General features: G+C 37.7%; 1 protein-coding gene across 1 annotated transcript; it reads right to left on the bottom strand.

Annotated features, from left to right (window-relative positions):
• Positions 1-1,890: 1,890 nt before the first annotated feature.
• Positions 1,891-18,126, bottom strand: LOC141807915 (ras-related C3 botulinum toxin substrate 2). Its single transcript, XM_074694111.1, has 7 exons — positions 17,973-18,126; positions 9,003-9,074; positions 7,780-7,897; positions 7,352-7,414; positions 4,491-4,650; positions 3,867-4,000; positions 1,891-2,450 (listed from the first exon to the last, which is right to left on the bottom strand). The coding sequence occupies exons 1-6, from the start codon at positions 18,068-18,070 to the stop codon at positions 3,870-3,872; spliced, it is 642 nt and encodes a 213-aa protein (XP_074550212.1). The 5' UTR covers positions 18,071-18,126; the 3' UTR covers positions 1,891-2,450; positions 3,867-3,869.
• Positions 18,127-21,033: the final 2,907 nt, after the last annotated feature.

Genomic DNA, 21,033 nt, shown 5'->3' with positions numbered 1-21,033 from the left:
CCAGTCATGAGCAGTCTGTACAGAGGGAAGAGTATAAAGGATGATCTTGCTCGTCTGATATCCACCACTCTAGGTGCGAACTCTTACCATCTGACAGACTGAGCCATGTTATGAAGCATCTGTAGGAGTCATTTTATATCTCTTGAAGGGCAAGGAAATGTTTTATTCAATTCATTAGGGCCTGTGTCTACTAAAGACTTTGTTCTAGCACCGTTAGCATTTATTTTCTTTCCAAAACCAAGGCAGGACAGTATTTTTATCAGCTGAAAATGGTTCAACTTTTGGAGCACCACTGAGCAACAGTGTCACTCATTCCTGACCATCCAGTCTAAACCTAGATGGAGCAGAACTTCTGATAACAAGTTTGCAAATAACTACGGCGGAAGGATAAGTAATCCTGAATTGGTCTGCAGTCGTGTGATAAGTAGGGCATTCTTTCAAAAATCATTTTAGATTCATTCCTGTTTGCCCTGAAAGCTGCCTTTGATCCAGCAACATCTAGACACAACCTATATCAACTTCTTTCTAATATGTGCCCATACTCATTTCTTTTCCTGGATCAAATGCTTGACAGTGTATTTTTCTTTGTAAAATTTTCTTCAAATTACATGAAGCTAGTATTTTGTATCAAAATGCATCTTATGATATTGTATCTTAACTTGAGGTATCAAGCAACATAATTATGACAATTATTGTAGCTCAGTGTGTGGTATCATATGAGTTTGTACAGATGCATCATGTGGTTTACACCATTTCATACAAAATCTTTTGGTATCATATTGTATTGTGTTATACACTACATTATTGTGCCACATTAAGATTAACACTGTCCTGAAACAGCTCTAAGGCTGAATAAGTATCAAGACAAGCCTTGGGTAACCAAAGGATTAGAAAAGGCCTGTGAAAAGAAAAACCTACTATGCAAGCGATTTCTGTAATCTAGAACTTATGAAGAAGAGAGTTAATACAAGGGATACAAAAATAAACTTATCAGTATAATAAGACAAAATAAAAATGATTACTTTAATAAACAACATAGTAATGGCACCGGGGGGACATGTAAGGTGCTCAACAGCATAATTAAAAACAGCACAGTGAAGTCTGGCTATCCAGATTCCATGACTGTGAACGACCAGTCACTTAATTGTTAATGTTGGCTATAATCTAGCCAAAGAAAGTGTCGATCCACTGTTAAGGGATGATGAAAATGAGAGCATCATTAAAATAAATGCCAATACTCTTTTGAGTATTTAATTATGTTTACCTTATTGCTCTCCTCAAATCTAAAGTAAGCTGAGTAGAAGATGAGTTGAAAAGGGTATGTAGAAGCCCATAACGTAACAATGACCCATAATGTAATAACAACCCATAATGTAATAAATTTGGCCTTTTAAAAATGTAATAGGTCCATAACGTAATAACGTGGCATTAACTCAACAATTGTTCATTTTTACTTCATTGTATATATGAATTTTTATGTTCAAAGTGACGAAACTAAACTAAACTAAACTAAACTAAACTAAACTAAACTAAATATCATGCGATTTCATATCTTGATCAGTATCAAGTCCTGCCGTTTGGTATATTGTTCTCATCATATCCTGTTCTGTCATACTGTATGTTATCATACTGCGCAGTATCTCTTTGCATGGTACAATATCATATAATGCAGTGTTTTTTTAATTTCTTTATATCATGTGGTTTCATGTTCATCATGTTGCTTTGTGTCACATCATATCCCATCATGTTGTATCGTTTCACATCCATTGAGCTGCACAAAGGCAGTCTTTGCAACTTTTCATCGCTGGAAAATGACATTTGTGTGTTTAAATGCAGCTTACCATTAACTTTGACTCAACAACATTTTCTTTGAATGCTTTGTACCATTTGATCAAATGTCCTTTATTTTAATATCACATGAATACATAATACATTTGCTAACAAGGTTTTATCAAATAAAACACTGATCAGCTCCCTGCCCATAAAAAAACACATTCTTGATCCTTTTATTTTATCGGTGTTCATCACTCTCTGAAAAACAGTTTTAAGTCACTTTGAACTGATCTAATGACTGTCGCAGCATGCGCAAAACACCTGCACTTTTGGGGGTTTTGGTACACAAGATGAAGCAAGCATGTTGCAACTGGTCTAGCAGTGCACAATTTGCCATCCACATTTTTCTGAGTTAACTGAAGACTTTATTATTCAAGAATTAAAATTCTCCCTGTTGCTTTATCTATGATGTACTTAAAAACAGTTTAAAGTATACTGTACAGAATGTTTTGCTACAGTTCATGGGTGATGGTTTAAGCTGAATCTTTTAACTAGTGGATATTCAGTTAAAATAGCTCTCTCTTTGACACATTACAGAACTTCCAGAGTGTCTTCTTCCTACCCAGGGTCAGCAGTCTTAATCTCTCTCTTTCTCCTATCCCAGGTCCTCACAGAATCTGTGATAATGACACACACACACGCACACGCACGCACGCACACACACACACACACACACACACACACACACACACACACACACACACACACACACACACACACACACACACACACACACACACACACACATTGTAAAAATTTCATCACTTAAGAGAACATGACATTCATTTCCGTGTGACACCTTTAGCCTTACACTCACCTTGACTAGAACTCTAAACTTCATAATATACACCATTCTGCTAAACAGAGGGCTGAGTTTAATGACAGTCTTTTTCTAAATTTTGGTGTCATTTGCCATTTATCGCTCATCCAGGGGAAAAAATTCTCAGGCTCACTGAATGATAGTCATTCTCCCTACATCAAGTGCCTGCCCTGTTCCCAACAATCCAGGCTTGAAAGCTTAAAGTGTCAGTGTCTTGCATCATGTCTCTGTGTTGTCCTCTCTCACACATCTGACTAAGCATTAGCTTTCAACGTACAATCATGGCTTTCTTTCATTAGCTTGCCAGTGAACAACTTTTACCAATTCACCTTTTCAAGCTCTTCAGGGTTGGAAACCAAACAACAGCAACAGCACAATTGTTGCCTCCTTTAGAGCCGGCTTGCATGTTGCAAAAGGAGTTTGTGCTCTTGCAGTTAAGGAACTCTTGACTTTGTAATTGATTCACTTAGGCTCACAGAATTCATATGCAGCCCACAGCAAAAACTTTTCAGCTTATTGTGGGTGGACTACAAATTTAAAATCCACCATTCACATTTTTTCATGCTTTTTTGCCCTCATCATGCTTTAGATGGCAGAAAATAACAAGTTTTTCTGAAAGGGCTTTGACATTTTCACTTATCTCTTTCTAAGTGTCGAACCAGTCGATCGATCTGCAGTGAAATAAAGCACAGGCTGAATAACTTCCATGCTAACAGGCTAACGAGGGTGTCGCACATAAAAATGTTGGCTTGTATTAGCCTCAATCACGGTGTCATCCTTTAAGAACAGCCTCGGTTCATCTCGGTACGGCGCACATTTTGCAGCGTTTCCACTGACTTATCCCGGGACATATCCCTAAAAACCGAGACAAGCCAGCCTACTTTTTTGGGACCCTTCCGTATGGGTGCCAGACTGAACCGATCCACTCTCGGAAGGTGGAGCAAAACACTGCACACTGTGTGGCTAAAGGATCCCAAAAAGTGGGATGGCTCATCCCGTTTTTTAAGGAGTCTGTCCCAGGATAAGTCAGTGGAAACGGCGCAAAATGAGCACCGTACCGAGACGAACCGAACCGGTCTGCTTGGTGAAAACGTGGCTTTTGCCTCTCTGCCCTCTGCTTGTCTGGTGGTGTAGTGCCCTTTAGACTGCATCAGTACCACTCTCATATCCCTTTCTTTGGTCTCCTCTTTTTCAGTGTTTGCTTCAGTCTTACCATTTACAGCAGTGTGCAGGTCTTCTTCTTGCTCTTGGTCGGTTGGGGGCAGAGCACAGCTCGAATTGCCTCATCAAACACGGTCTTCAGACCACGCTGGGTCAAGGCAGAGCACTCTAGGTACTTCACTGAATCTAAGCACAGAAACAAGAATAAGAAGCTTAAAAGTGAACAACAATAGATGTGCCAATGTGCCAGTTCAGGGACTGTAATTGTTTCATTGTTTCTAAAAACAATTCAAGAACAATAAAAACAATTACTAAAAACTAAATAACAATCCATAAAACAATAAAACAGGAGCACAGTCTAAAGCTTGGTTTAAAGCCAAGGAATAACAACGGGTTTTAAGAATTTAAAAGAAAAAAAAAAACAAAAAACAAAATGGATAGTAAGGGGGCTTTTCTTATGTGGAGGGGGAGCTTATTCCACAATTTTAAAACGGCGACAAAAAAAGGTTTGTCCCCTCTGAGCTTTAACAAAAAACAAAACAGAAAAAAAAAACAATAACTTCTTTTAGGAGATAGTCTGCTCTTTGATTTTGAGTAATTTGAAGTCATTGGTATTATATTTGGTCTATTTCAGTAAGCCTTCAATCGTTAGGCTCCAAAATTGTATTTGGCTCACCTATCTCTTTGGCCAGAGCCAGGCCCTGAGGGTAGGTGATTGGTGCCAACTTCTTCTCCTTCAGCTTCTCAATGGTCTCCTTCTCATCCCTCAGATCCAGCTTGGTACCCACCAGGATGATAGGTGTGGAGGGGCAATGGTGGCGGACCTCAGGGAACCACTGTAGGAGGATAACGTCACAGGCAAAAGAAATGAGAAGAGAGAAAGAAAAAAAAGACCTTATGCAGAGGTTTGTGTTCTGGTAGGTTTCTTTTCATTTTTGAGACTTTTTGAACATTACTATTTGATGACCACACCTTACACCTAAATGAAACATGTTCCTGCTCCTGTTGAATCTAGCATCTTTTGGATTATTTTGCATTGGGAGTAAAAGACAGTGGACAGAGCAGGAGAATTGAGTGGAAGATAAGGGCTGCATGCTTCGAAGAGCCACAGCCTCTACACGAGACATTGCTCATCCTCCAGCCTAAAATATTCCCCTTCCTGTGCCTCTAAAATGTATTTTCCAGCTTCCTCGTCTCACCTCATACCTACCCATTTAAGTTTTCTACTGTCTAGCTCCGCTTTAGGGCTCTTCAGTCCTCTCTCCAAACATTTTCCTCAGTAAGAAAATGAGAGATGCTATCTGCTGACAGAATTAATTGGTAGTTGTAGTTTTGATTGACAAATCCACCTCGCTCTATAAACCAGTCTGCTCACAAGTAAGGTGATTGGCATGTTGGGATTAAGGGTATTACCAGATGAATCCCACCACTTCTTCTTCAAGTGATATATTTCTAGGGCAGTTTTAGATGTGTACGGCTGAGGTTTAAACCCACTGTGCAACAGAAATATATGTTATCTTTTTCTTCTTAAGTGGTTTTCTCTTTCCCTGCATATGGCATGTTGTTTTGGTAAGGATTTTTCATGTTATTTCTATTTCCAACACTCATTCAAAGCATGACTCACTACTTATATTCAAAATTTACTTGATGATTGTCTGACTTGTTTTGGTTGATGAAATCTTCGAGTCTAAATTTAATTCTGAGGTAACCGACCCACCCTCTTAAAACAGCTCAACCTTGAAGGAAACATTTTCTAGAGGGTAGGGAACCATGAGGGTCAGGGCGTGCTAGCTAACAGTTTGGTGGAGAACCAAAATTGTTTCATTGTAGTCTCATTGTTTTTATGTCACCTTTCATACACAATAGCATGACAGCTGTGAGTCACATAGGTTTATAAATTCCAAAACTATCATCCTTGTTAGAGCTTGATTTTTAACAACTTGAAACAACACACTGGCCTGAAATGTGATACAATAAATAAATATTGATCTAATAGTCTAACTAAAATTTAACAAGTTGTTTACATTTTGGGGGAATTATTTATTTATTTATTTATTTGTTTATTTATCTATCTATTTTTACTACATTTCAGGCTCAACACTTTTGTTCCATTGTTCAGATCCTATTGCATTTCTTTCTTTTTTTCTTTTTCTTTTTTTTTCTTAAACTTAATTTCTGGCCATTGTTACATTTTGGGTCGTTGCTACAAATTGAGCTCTAGCATTTTATATATAAACAGATCTGGACTGCTGGTAAACTAATTGAGACTGCAAGCCCCACTGAGGAGAATAAAGAAAGCAAGAGTTCCTCACTGAGGTTGTAATTTGAATATTTTACATTTGATATTAAAAGTTATATGTAAGATGTAAATTAATTTTGATAATAACTTTTTTTATAACTTTATTTTAGAACCCAGCTTTCACACATAACACAAAATCTTTAAACAGATAAAAGGGGTACATTTAAAGAAACATATCATAAAAAAAAAGTCATAGATGTTTACCACAAGTGGAAAACGACTCACCTGCAGAATGCAGCATTTTTGAGCCGTGCGCGATCAAATGTGTGAAAAAAATGTTTTAAATTGTTCACACTTGAGTGTTGTGACAGTAAACTAAAGCACATATACAGCTTTAGTTCTCCAGTTATAGATGTAAAACTATAACAAGGTGTGTTCCATCAGGTCACAGTTCTTTCATTTTCTTCTCTACCAACCAATTAATCTTACGACTGCCACTTTCAAGGGACCAGTCTTGTCCCTTGTTGCCATGGTAATCCCCATAAGTTCCAAAGCAGACTACTGAAGCGAATCCAATCAATCCTCCTCTTATTTTGTCTCTTGTGTTGTATTGATGTTCACCGTGTGGCATATTTAGAGGGTTTTAAGTGGTTTTCTTAAGAAGAGGGATCCTGAAGAACTCTTTTCATCACTGCAGAGCAGGAATCAGAGGATTCAGCTAGCAAGCAAAACTGAAGAAGCACTAGAGATCAGAGAGCTGCACATGAAAGATCCTGTCACGATTTGCTTTCTGTAATGCAACCTAGCGTTTAATGTGGGCTGAAGACTGACTTTTGCCGCTTTGAGGACCCTTAGAAAAAAAATGACAGCAGGATGCTATGAGGATGGGGGGTTGGCAGGAAATTATAGTACAGGTACATAATTTATTCATTGATCAGCAGAGAGAAAGAAAACAACTTGTTGCTTGGTCATTCAACTGAAAGGAAATTGTGCTAAAGTAAATGTATATCATTATAACCTATGAGTAAAAAATCAGTGAAGGCAAAACAGTGACCCACGTAACAGAAAACTGATCATGAAATCTGACCTCAGCAGATTACATTGCAAATTTTTAGTGAGGGCCAGGCTCAACACGCTCTACATTTATTGTTCAGTCTTCAGCTGTTTACCTTTTCAAAATAAATCATTGGAATTTTTAATCATCTTTAATGTCCTTCCTGTATTTGTTTCAACTCCTGAGCCAGGTGATGAAAGAAAATGCAGTTGAGAAATTCTTATAATAAGGACAATGTACTCACTTTGGCTCTGACGTTCTCATAGGATGCTGGGCTCACCAGGGAGAAACAGATCAGGAAAACATCCTGGGAACAAAGGGAACAAAGTGAAGTGATGGAGACCAGATTTGATGGAGCCAGGAGTTTGTCTTTTTCAAGTAGAATGTTTACAGGACTTTACTGCAGCATCTTTGGTGTTTTATTCAGTGTGGAGTTAATATCTGGTTTAAAAGGGGTCAAAAAGATCAGTGATACCAATTCTTCAGTTTGAGTGTGGTTCTCTTGGCAAAGCATTTTAACATGTAAGTGTGTTTTGTTGTTATTTCATTTTTATCTTCATTTCTGAATCAAAAATTGAAAATAAAATAAAACGAACACATGGATAATGTACAGCTGCAATTTAACTCTCCGATGTTTTACTGTGTGTGTGCGTGCTTGTAGTTGAGGCTTACTGTTTGTGGGTAGGACAGTGGGCGGAGCCTGTCATAGTCTTCCTGTCCAGCTGTATCCCAGAGGCCCAGGTTGACAGGCTTACTGTCCACCATCACGTTGGCTGAGTAGTTGTCGAATCTGTGAGGAGCACAGGGTGTCTTCCATTTATACAATACATACAACAATATAAAACTTTATTTCAATTTCAACCCCAAAAGCTGTTTACTTTTGACTCCTTGAGTCCATTTCTTGATGATTAAAGAAAATAAATACTGATTTTCTTCATTTTTCCCACAAGGTGATAATGCTCCTGATTTTAAACATACTTAACTCCTTTTACCATCAGACAGCTCATGATTTGGATAAAAATCATAAAGCAACACTGCCCTCCTGTGGTCAATTTAAGAACTACTTTCTCATCTGTAGCTTTTATTGGTTCCTTCTCCAGGAAACACAATAACAAGGAAGGGTAAAACTACAAACTTTCAGTTAACTTGATCTCTCTCTGATAATTATTGTTTGGTATTGCAAAATCTTAACTGGTAGACTCAGCTCTGTTACAGTAATATCCTGCTTCTCTCTTCTCAGACTTTTACAGTTTACAGTCATCTCATACGAGTGGTGAAAATGCTGCAGTAAGAGATGTAGACTTTAAACTACCAAGGAGACTATATATTCAATAATTCATTATATCTTTAGAGCAACTAGTCATGACCTTTCCTGTGGTCTTTATTCAATTTGGGTATATTACATTTTTCTGAGTTGATAATTCTGTAACTGTTGATCTTTTTGTGCAGGTGAAGCCTTTTCTAATTCACGCTCCTTACTTCTGCGTTTGTGTCAGCTTCCTTTCTTTTCACAAAGATGGCCCAAATATAGAGCAAAATGTTTTTTTCTTTTTTCTTCAATAGCTCAAATCTGTTAGTTCAAACATGATCAGATCTCCTGTTATTTGATTTTTTAATGTTTCTGTTTGTTAGGCGGATTTTTAGAGTCAGTGTTACTTTGAGTTGACACAATTATCTTTTGAATCAATCAAATCAACACATGTTTGAAAAGACATGCAAAAACATGCATAAAAAAGTGAGGTGTGTGTGTGTGTGTGTGTGTGTGTGTGTGTGTGTGTGTGTGTGTGTGTGTGTGTGTGTGTGTGTGTGTGAGTGTGTGTGTGTGTGTGTGTGTGTGTGTGTGTGTGTGTGTGTGTGTGTGTGTGTGTGTGTGTGTGTGTGCACGTTTTACTCACACAGTAGGAATGTACTCCCCGGGGAAAGCATTGGTTGTGTAGCTGATGAGCAGACAAGTTTTACCCACCGCTCTAGATCACAAAGTAAAAACACACAGTAAGACAAAAGTAGTACAAAGAAATGACGTTTTAAGCTTTAGTATAGAAAAATCATTCAGCCATAGGATGCTCATTTTGAGCACAATGCAAAAAAGAAATGTGTGCTAAAACTAACGACAAGACACCAGACACATAATCACATTCGTTCTCATTGTTTTTTTTTGTTTTTTTTTTTTTAATCCATTTTGCTAATTTTCTAACACCTAGCAGCTCCTCGGTTCTCCTTTGAAATCAATGCTTATTTCAGAGTAAACCCTCACTTGGTGGGGTGGAAAAGTTAGGGTGAAAAAAAAAGAGAGAAATGAACTCAGGTTCGTGAATTTGTCTATAAATCTGATCCAATAAAGCTTTACTTTCATGTGAGTAGAAGAAAGAGTAGCTGTTGGGATATTCGGATTCTATTCACTGTCTGGTCAAGTTCACTGTTTGATTTACTGTCATGCTGGTGAAAGTTTTGTTTGGCCTGTTTATCTACCATGACCATCTCCTAGTGCAAACTGACTTTAAGAACATGTCAGCTTTTGAAGAAGTATAAGGATAGGCAAACATCAGAATAAAATAAAATAAAATAAAGTAAAATAAAAAAAATAAAAAAAAAGGATGGGAAAAAAATCCATAACTTTTATAACTATTTCAAAAAACTGCTGCAAGACAGGGCTGGATGTCATCCTTCCACTAAATCCCTTCTTTCAAAACCCCATTTTGCAACCTAAGAAGGCAATGGGCCAAAGAAATGTTCATCAGTGCACAGTTTATCTGAACATCGACAGCGATGAAACCACATGGCTGCACGCAGGAGATGATCAAACAAGTATCGACTGGTCCCGTTCTTATTTTGTTCCAGAGCTTTGCTGCCAGCAAGTTCAACAATAACACCAGAAACCTTGCACCATCTTTCACAAAGGCACTAACAGAGCAGATCACAGTGTCTGCTGCTGTATAGTGTCTACTTCCAAGGAGTTTTGTTGCTTTGACTGAATGGATGGGGCAAACAGAGCAAATGGTTGCTATGAAGACAGGTGACCTGCAATATGAGTGTTTTTCTACAATTCTACAGTTTCGTTTAGCGGACACTTTTGTCCAGTGCGAAATTTAACACAAGCAAGAATTTTGACAGGAGGGAAAACCTTAGTAAGTGCAACAAACTCCTACAAGTTGTTTGACTGCAGGTGCTAGCATTATGTGCAGAAAGATTTTGTTGTTTTTGTTGTTTTATATTTATCTTTTTATTTTTCCCCATGCAATAATGTAGCCAATGATCAGTAAATATTCACATAGAGCTGGGTTTGAGACCTTCTGACTCACTCTACGCCTGAGGACAAAGAGGAGAAGGGTCAGCTTAAGTACATAAGTGTTCCCTGAACAGTTTTCTTCTTTGTTTATAAAGTCTAAAGTGCAACTCACTCTGGATAATAATTAATTACTTGGTCAATTTATTAATTATCTATTTATTTTTTGTTGTGCTTCTTTTTGTACTTTACTGTCAGTACATTTCAGTGTGGGTTTGTCCAAAAATAGTCAACTTAGCACAACAGCTATGTAAAACTGATTCATGAGCCATCCTCTGTCAGTGTGTGTGCAGCACCGAGGCAAGGGGTTTGCCATTGTCGAAGCCCTTTTCACAAAGGTAAAGTTTTGTCACATCAGATCACAAAACTACTTAAAGAGTAAAATAACTTTGGTCTGGGACACCTGCTCGTGTTAAGTGCAAGTTAACTCACATCACAGACACAAGTTAGAACCGTTGACACCTACACGTGTCTCACAATGTGGACAGTTTCGGTTTCATGCATTTAAAACAGGCTTTGAAAGTGGTAGAAATTTTGTCTGCGATGCAACATCTTTGGGTCTAAAGGCTCTGACGTCATCAAAAAGAACATTTGAGCACTTTAAAATAAGTTTGAGCTAAAATTAGACATCAGCCATAAAGTTTGGTGCCACAGTTCACATTCAGGTGAATAGAGGAATGTCTATAGAATCTTTACAGCTTTTGATTACATGGTAAGAAAACAACAGCAATGTGAGCAAAAGGATGGTCGTAAAAGCAGAAACTGGCAGTTTCTTGAGTAGTCAAAATCCTACTTTATTTCTATGCTAGTGTTCCAAAGTGGCTTTTCCAAATCATTCATGAGACTTATCAGAGTAAGCTGTGTTATTGAGGGATCATTGTCTCCTCTAGGATGTCACTTAACTGCTAATTTTTGGTTTTCTACTTGTATTGCTTTGTTAAGTAATTAACTGAAGTAGGACAGCTAGTGTCTAGGACTGGGTGTGGCAATGCTTTGAGTTGTTTTTAACCTTGACTTGCCATAGTTATGCAGAAGTTAGCAATGAGTCAGAACATTTCTTCCACCATCTTGTTTTAAACACATTAGCCAGTGAGTATTTTTACAAAGAGAGTTCTCAGTACTGTTATCAAAGAGGATATGTGATGTGTTTCTATGATAAGAGTTGAACATTTTTTTATGAAACCCTGGGTTTAATGATTATATGCTAACCACTAGCATGTTAATGCAATTTCCTTTATACATTAGCATGAAGCTAGCACATTGTTTTTCTTAATCTTTTTTGGTACAGAGGGAGGTGTATAGCATACTGAATACATGTGATATAAATATTTTGTATAAGATTAATGTATATTGCTTTGTATGCTCAATTTACAGCTCTAAGGTAAAACTTTAGACAAGAAAATCTAAATCAGAGCCTTCTGAGCCTGCTGTCTATCTGTTGAGCCAAGAAAGATTGGGCAGAATACGACTTCTTCCAAAAGGCTCATTATGTTGGATTATAAGCCTTTGAGTACTTTCCTTTCCTTTATAAATAAAAATAAAATCTAAACAAAAATAATCAATTTGTAACATTTGAGCAAAAATTATGGCTACTAGATGGCTACTGAGGTGTTATTATTATTATTATTATTATTATTATTATTATTATTATTATTATTATTATTATTATTATTATTATTCACTTTAAATTGAATCAATACAATTTTAATACCCTGAAACACCATAACTTGTAGGTAACTCTCTAGTAAAACAGACTGAAAAAAAAGTCTTTCAAAGGACAACTTCATTCTGTCAGGTTTATTGTGTGACAACCTTTTACATTTTTCCTTATCTTTTACCTTTGTTCTATAAAATGATCTTTCTTTTTTTTTTTTTTTTTTTTAATTTTCAGTACTTTTACAAATTTAATTTAAAAAGACAAAGTACAAAAAACAAAAACTAGATCAAAATGGTTTAAATATGTTTGTAAAAAGAAATTCTCTTTAAGGCCAGCACAGTAACGACATAACTCAGTAGACAGCTAACAGATAAGAAAAGCTGTGTGTGTGTGTGTGTGTGTGTGTGTGTGTGTGTGTGTGTGTGTGTGTGTGTGTGTGTGTGTGTGTGTTTGTGTGTGTGTTTGTGTATGTGTATAGTTATAACTTTATGAGGGCTCTATGGTATTTGTAGGGTGAGATTAGATGTGTATTTGTGAGGGTTTTGTTTCAGATTATAGATTAATGGGGGTGTTAAATGTAAGGCAAGTGCAAGCATTGGTGTTTTTCGTGGTTCAGTGTGAGTCAAATAGGAACTGATCTGTTTCACAAGCACCGGTTAACACTGAAAACAGGAACCAGCCAAACTAAAAGGAAAAAGAAAACCTACAGCCTTACTCTGTCACTGTCTGTTTTAATTTAATTTTCTTTGTCCTGCTAACAATGCTCTTTGTCAGCTGATATCAACTTCAGTTAACTTTGTAGATATACTTTGAATGGCACCCCTGGCTTGCTCCATTTGGTACAATCCAAAATTGTTGACTGTAGAAAACATAATCTCAGCATCTTCAGCCATTGGCATCCCAAAGCCCAACCATGATGGTTGATGGACTGACTTTTTTTCTCTCCAACATGAAAAGTCAAAGAGAGGGTAAAACCTTGGCTGCATTTTAGACCCAGGTAGTAAATAAAATGATTTTTTTCCCCCAGTGAGATCAAATGGGGACAAATTGGCTTTTGACATTTTGCAACATTTGAAACACCCACACTGGTCGTGAGAAATAACGCAACTTTATGGCTTTCTTTGTATTGGCTTTCTTTTTAGTTTATGAAACTTTGGAAGTAAACATGCTGGACAAAGCACATGAGACCACAAGGATAGACACAATGCAATTCAAGTAAGTCACAATAGTCATAAATGAACCAGTGGCATGTTAGTGTGTATACTGTGACTTAAGTGATAGCAGACTTCCTTATAACCATAGACAAACTTCCTCTTCTCTCTGTGTTACTGGAAGCTTTATATCCCATTTTAGATATCCAAGTTTAGCCTTATCCACAGACAAACACGCACGTGGTCACCACATAGAACAGCTGCTGTGTGTGATTTGAAATACTGCCCTGTATCTACAAGGTCCACCTACTGGGAAACTGACAGAGCCCAAAACTCAAAGGATGTTTGGACCATCTGTAGAGCATTTTAAGACATCTCAGCTAGGGGGTTGTGGATGTTATTAACCTAGTTCAAGGAGACTAATCCAAACTGGCAAACCAGTACTCTCTGCACTGATTGACCAGGTGTTCACAGGTATGAAACCTGGCAGAGCTCCAGGCTTTCTGCGAATGCTTTTCTTCACATTCCTCACATTACTTCATCTGCTTGCATCTGTACTGATGATGCACTTAAAAAAAAGAAAAAAAAAAATTCCTCACCAATAGACCCAAAAAACAAATTTACGTTTGTCAACATTTGTGGATTTTGTGGGCCTAGTCAGCAGAAGCTTCTACAGCCCATATCCAGTCATCCACAGGGAGACTGACAATTCTGTGTAATGTCAAAAGAGCATATACCACTATGGTTGGGGTTTGAGGAGACTTATAGGTTAAGTCAACAGTGGGACTGTAAAATTATGACTTGGGCAACTTTGTCTCCATGGTTACCAGAAGGGAACAGCTGTTTTTCCTTCTTTTAGACAAGGAGAGAGGACTGACTTAGAGTTTGTATCTCCAAAACACAGCTCAACATGGAAGATGTTTTCTCATACAGAAAAAATCCCTTTGTGTCTTCAGGTCCCATAACACAGATAGAAGGAAGCTGTTTGACCCATTTTGCTTATTTCCTGCTGATGCAGATTTTCAAGAGGAGATACTCATCACGGATATGTACTTGTGTTTGCAAGAGCAAGTAGTACAGCACTACAACCAGTTGGCAGTTTTCGACCTTGAGAAATGGGTTTTGTAGGTGATCCTGTAAAGGTCGTCCTTCCAGATATATGCTGAATTGCAATTCTCACTTCAAAATGACATCAACAGCACCAGTCAAGGTTATATTAAAATGCTTCGTAGACCACACTTTGTAGTTTCCGGATCAGGTCAAGCAGGACCAGATTGATTTATGGTACATATATGACAACACCATGCCGGCAAACAAAGTTTAGTAATGAGAAGAGAGATCTGGGTTTTTCTCTGCTTAAAACTATTTCTTGGACACATTTTGTACTGAAGGTGGACACACAAGTCTAACTGTCAGATAGAAAAAGGACAGAAGAGCAGAAGAAAGCTAAATGGGGGAGTGATACAGCCCAAGCTAAAGGCTAGAAGGGCTTCAGGTTGTTTCCAACCCACATGCTGCAGTTATTCTGCAGTGGTCATTTCAAACTTGAGAGTCTATCAATAAAATGAAGAGTGAGATTACGTTAGCTCTGCTTGGTAGATGACTGGCAGGACATAACCAGGATACACCAACATTACATGTTACCGACAACATTGCTTGATGTCACGTTAGCCTGCAGATATGTTGTAGCATCACGCTGCTAGCAGCGCTACATATAGCTGGCAACTGACGTACGGTACAAACTTATGACTTTTGCATGTTGCCTCGTTTCAAACAACAGCACTACGTCACTACACTGATAAATACCTTACCTCATTGCATTGTATCCAGTAAATAGTTGTATTGAACAAGGAAACTTTGTGCCAAAACAAACATGTGCCTGGTTAAAAGTCCTCACCAAAACAAATGCTGATACTAGTTGTGTCAGGGTTTGATTGCAGCATGGGATTTTATGGGAGACCTTAACTGGGGGAGATACAGTCTTACCAAAATGCTGATGCAGAAGTTCAGTTTTTCCCTTCTTAGAGCAATCAGTGAATGGCTTTTCCTAATACACTGGTTACTCTGAACAAACGGATACCTTAACTTAACAGTGACTAAAGTGCAGAAAATGTGTAGAAAAAAAGAGATAACAAACCTTCAACTACTGCAATCCAACAACAATGAATCAGTAGTGAAGCTGTTTAGTGTCACATACATTGATGTAACTTTAGTCAACAACAAATGAATTAATCTCAACTAGTGAAAAGAAAAGTGTTTCTTCAGGATGACGTCCATTGCAGAAAACATGCTTTCCAGGAATGGGAATCGATTTCTGTTTTGGATGAGAACTGATTCCATCCAGTTCAGCCTTTTAATTTCATACTAAATGCCTTCCTTTAATTTTCAAGTGCAAGGTAAAACAATGATTTCACTCAGTCGAGAAGTACTCAGCGACAACCAAGGGAATCCAGGGAATCATCTTGGTGGATAGGAGATTGAGATTGGTGGATAGGTACTATCTGAGCTGGTGCAAGCCCTGCAATGGTCGTAGCATGCAAACCCATCCTAAATTACAAATTATATCAAAACTAGGCTACGTCATAAGCCTTGCAAAGCTAGTGCAACTGAATGCCAAAGAATATTTTAGCCCTTAGTTTGACCGGTTGACGGGATAAAGTTTCTGCTCTCATACAGGGGGCCTTTTCTGCCAGGAAAGGCTGGTGGTTCGGGAACATTTAAAAAAAAACATTGAAAAGAAAAAAATGACACCTTTTTATATCTATTTCTAATTTCTTTTAAGTAACAGTCAAAAGGAGAGTTACTTGGTTTTGTTTGTCCGATTTAAAAAGGCTGGGAGGACTATCTTTTGAAGTTGAGTGTAGCAACACCTTTGGCTGGAATGACATGACTCTTAACAGAGCGTGTGTTTGTTTGTTTGTTTGTTTGTTTGTTTGTTTGTTTGTTTGTTTTGAAGAATGGAGATCAGATCTTCTTAACACTACTTTGTTCAAGACAACTTTTTACCGGATACAACGCAACGAGGTAATGTCTTTATCAACAGTTATATAGCCCTGTTATCAGAAATGTGACAATAAGCAAACTTTGTCAGTCTGTACCATGGTTTATGGTACAGCTCACTGCCTGCCTCCGAGACATGTCTGTAACACGAAATGTTTGCGAATCCCCATGATGTCCTGCCTGAGCTCATTAACCTAGCAGAGGTAACATAAATTCACTCCTCATTCTATTGATAGACTCTCAAGTTTGAACAGACCACTGCAGGATAACTGCTGACTGTGGGTTGGAAAGGACATTATCACCAACAGTTTAGCCATTGTTTTAGCCTTTAGTTCGTGCTCTATCACTCTCCCATTTAGCTTTCTTCTGCTCTTCTGTCCTTTTTCTATCTGACAGTTCAGCTCATGTCCACCATCGCTACAAAATAAATGCAAGAAATTAATTTCAGCAGAGAAAAACAAAGATCTCTCTTCTCCCTGCTAAACTTTGTCAGCTGGCGTGTTGTTGTCATAGAGACTTGGATGTGCAGTAAATCAATCCAGTCCTGTCTGACCTGATCAGGAAGCTGAGAAATAAAATTCAGAAATGATATTTTTCAGCTGATAATCTCATTTTAAATTGTGGATTACAATCGGGCATATATGTAGAAGGGAGACTTTTTCAAGACCACTTGGAAACTCCTCACAGCCTTAAGTGTTCTGGATCTTTAAGCTCTGCTTCAGACAAAAACCCTTTTCAATCAAACTCTTTCATTTTTTCTTGAGATTATTGTGATTTTGATTATTTCTGGGCTGTGGGAACATAGGGTTTTATTGACATGGGAAATACAATAGATAAAGTCTTGGAAATGTGGAAACATTGGGTTGACCCCCACTCCAAGAGTGAGGCGAGATCAATCGACATTTAACCTTTAAAAAAAGTGTCTCAGTATACCAAAAGACACATTATTTTCAAACAAGTGTTGCATACAATTGCCGATGTATTCCAGGGATGGTGAAAAAAACAACTGTAACACCAATGGGAACTTTATTTTGTGATACAGTTATGTAGTAAAAATGCCCTTTTCAGGGTTTTGAGGAGTCCTTCTGTTCTCTTTAACTCTCTTAAACACCAGAAAGCTTAAAACTCATACCTTTTGACATTTTATTTTTCTTTTACTATCTACTGATCTCCTGCTGCAACAACTTCCGCTTCTTTATTTCCCCCTTCAGGACAACTTGACCCTCTAGCCTGAAGTTCTTTCTAACACAAAGTTTACCGTAGTGCTCAGCTCGATCACAACAGCCTCAAAGTTTACCCCTGATTTTCTCTTTTCTTTTCTATCTCATGAGAAACTTTTTCCTCCTGTTGCATTTCTAGTATTTTTACCCACAGAGAAGGGGTTACGCTCTGAGCTTGCTGCTGCATTTTCTTGCATGTTGAGGCCTGCACCATCCAGCAGTTCCGTTCTGAATCAGCGCTGTCAAACACACGCCTAAATGTCAGTGCTTGTAACACAGGAGAAACTGTTTGTCTTCAGCATGTTTAAAAGTACAGAAGCTTTGAGTTTTTCATGAAAAGCAAAAAGAAATCTTCACAAAGTTTAGTAAGGGTTGTTACTAGGAGCTGCTCAGGCCTTTTGAAAGCCTCTGACATCTTAACCAAGCAACTCTAAACTCTTAGCCTGGGGCCAAATATCTTCACAAAGCATAAACTGTCTGTACACCTTTTGATTCAGTAGTTTAAGGCAGCTTTACTTCTAAGTACAAAGTAGGTAAAATAAAATGTAGCATACCCATCTCCAACGACCACACATTTGATTGCCTGCATCCTGTTCCGCTCAGCTTCGTCTGTGCTCCTCGCTCTGACAGAAACAGACTCAAAGATCAGCATGCATCTACAGGAAACTTACACCTCCCTCACTCCCCACCCTTCACTGACGCTTTTTTTTTCTCTTCTCAGTCTCTCTTCCTTCATTTTTACAGATCTCTCCTTCCGGTTTTGTTGTGCTTTTTGCTTCCTCTAAACTGCTGAACAATTGCAAACACAGTACCAAATAGTTTGTATAAAAAAAGGTATGTAAGGTCGATGATTTATGAAATAACTGGTGTGGAAACTGTTGTGACAGATAAGGGGCTGTGAAATGGCATTTTGAAAAGAGGAAGACGCAGAAGAAAAAAAAAAAAAACACTGAAGCCTGTTTGAAACTTCCTCTTCACACACACACACACACACACACACACACACACACACACACACACACACACACACACACACACACACACACACACACACACACATTGTAAAAATTTCATCACTTAAGAGAACATGACATTCATTTCCGTGTGACACCTTTAGCCTTACACTCACCTTGACTAGAACTCTAAACTTCATAATATACACCACAGGGAGAAGCACTTAGTCCCCTGAATAAAAACACTTTCCAACAATGAAGTGAAAGTATATAAAGTGGAAATTAACCAGCAAAAAAACTACAGTATAATGTTCAACCTTTACAGATAATTCTAATAATGCCACTATTATACACAAAATCACTCATTTGTGATGTACTTTAAATCCTTTTTTTGTAGTTCAGTTTTTAAGCTTAGTTTAAATTGTATGTGTGTATAAAAACACGTTTCATTTGACTTAATTCTGTTTAAAACAGTTACTGCTGATACTAACCGAAAACACTTTTAGTAATTCTACTTCTCAGAAAGCAGTTTTAGTGAAGTACACACAGAAATATGTGTGAATATACAGTCAGTTCACCAACACTTCACAAGACCAAAGCTGCAGACTGGTGAAACTAACATTTACTTCTCTCTATATAGGCTGCCCAAACACATGGAGAATCACAACAAACATTTCCCTGTTTCCATGCTACTTCAGTAATGTGCATAACTCTGTAAGCTCAGCAGATATGAGACAAACATAAAACACTGTATACATCAGAGGGTACAATTACAGTAAAAAACAAAAACTTACAAATAAACAAACAAACAAACAAAAAAAAACAGCTGTTGACCCCCCCATGAGTTCCACTCAAAAGGCACTGATTAAAGTTGATTCATTTTGAACCTGATGTCTTTTCAGGATGCACACACGTGCTGACTGAAAGACCTGATGAACCTTTTTGAAAATGGCATGGTCACCGATAATATTGGCTTGAATTTCTCTGATCCTGATTGTATCAGTGGCCAAAACCATGTGTATGATCTATCACTTGTTCTTGAATATGGGCCCTTTCCAGCTTTGTCGTTCTCGACCCTCGAGCCTATGTAGAAAAAGTACATGGAACCTACTGTATAATGTTAAAGGATAAGGTATCAAAAGTGCTGATATGGTGCACACAACAAGCAGCTGATTACAGTTACTACAGACAGATCTTTTTTTAAAAAAAAACTGTTTTCTTGTCAAAATATTCAAATGACAGATGCCGCTTTAAAGCTAAGATTTGGGTAAGCTCCTAGACCAGCATCAATCCATGGCACACAACATGGTCAACTAGTGTTGAGTTTTATTTGATAAATTTTGTCCTCTTCTTCTTTGAGCATGTTCTTCTCCTGTTACAGGTCTTCCTCATCCTCCTTTGTAGATTCTCCCTCTCACCCTCTAACCATCACTCCTCTTTTTCTGACACCTTCCACTCACCTGTTGCATTTGGTGTGACTATAAATAAGCAATTGTGTTTGTGCACCTGCTGGCTGTTTTTTTTTTTTCTTTTTATCAGTTGACTTGCCGTGATTTGACAGTCAATGCTTTGGAGTTAAGGGAAATGATATCATGATATACTTCTGTGTCCAGTGTATACAAGTGTCCTTGGTGTTTTGCATAAAGTGTGAAGCTGACATAGTTAAAATCTTGGCCAATGTTTTGCTCCTTGGGTGTAAGGTTTTGATAAATGTGCAATACTTTTAAATTGAGTTTTTAAGCAGTTGGACAAGCTGTAAACAACCTGCACAACAACCCACATGGAAGAAACTTGTGATGCTTCTCTTTAACCACTAGATGGTGCTTTAGCTTAATTTTGTTATTCATCGTGATGTCCAACACAGAGTCCAAGTGATTGGCTTTTAGTATAAAATACTACAGTAAGATCTTACTTTAATCACTGGAATAATGCCTTTACTCTTCAGCGTGTTGATTCCAATTGTTCTATGCCTAAACTGGAATATGACAGTTTTGTGACAATATTTTTCCCCATTGTGCTTCAATACTAACAAGCACAAATGTTTGTGACAATGTTTGCAAATTATGGAGTGTAGGAAGTATCCATATTATTATGACACAAACCTGAGGTTGGCATTTAAATAGCGCTGGAAAAAGTCCTGTAAAATAAACTTTTGTTTATAGGACTCTACATTGAGAATTACTCTATTATTTGTGCACATTTATTATTATTATTATTATTATTATTATTATTATTATTATTATTATTATTATTATTATTATAGGACTTTCCTTTCTCTACTTCCATGTAGAGTACGCTACAACATGTTGAAGATGCAGCAGGATATTTTGCAGCATCCACTCTCTGGGTTCAAAAATTTTGTTACACATCCTCACTAACTCTTGCTTTCAAAAGAGGACTGAGGTGGGTGGGCTAAAGTCTGCTTTGACGGATATAATCAGACACGATCAGATCAGCAGCAATATAGAAATGCACAAATGGGTGGCTGCCTCTGCTGTTTATTTTTGATCATAGATATCTTAAAAAAGGAAAAGGGTGACATATCTGTCAGTCAACCAGGGGAATGCCCAGTATGTCTGATTGCCAGGCCAGCCTATCAGCTGTTTGATATGACACAGTCACTAAGTTACTTATTTCCCTCTTATTTAATATTTATCTACTT

This window comes from Halichoeres trimaculatus, unplaced genomic scaffold (genome assembly GCF_033239565.1).
Source record: "Halichoeres trimaculatus isolate MK-OKI-2021-1 unplaced genomic scaffold, fHalTri1.1 fHalTri1_scaffold_2, whole genome shotgun sequence".
NCBI classification, from domain to species: Eukaryota; Metazoa; Chordata; class Actinopteri; order Labriformes; family Labridae; genus Halichoeres; species Halichoeres trimaculatus.
The sequence above is the reverse complement of the archived record's forward strand: the minus strand, read 5'-3'. Positions and strand labels throughout refer to the sequence as shown.

Excerpts from the sequence above, each read along its gene's own strand:
- LOC141807915 (XM_074694111.1), bottom strand. The coding sequence starts at position 18,070 with ATGCTGATCTTTGAGTCTGTTTCTGTCAGAGCGAGGAGCACAGACGAA. Across the intron at positions 7,415-7,779 it reads CACTGTCCTACCCACAAACA|GATGTTTTCCTGATCTGTTT; the intron begins GTAAGCCTCAAC and ends CTTTGTTCCCAG. Across the intron at positions 4,001-4,490 it reads GGCTCTGGCCAAAGAGATAG|ATTCAGTGAAGTACCTAGAG; the intron begins GTGAGCCAAATA and ends TTCTGTGCTTAG.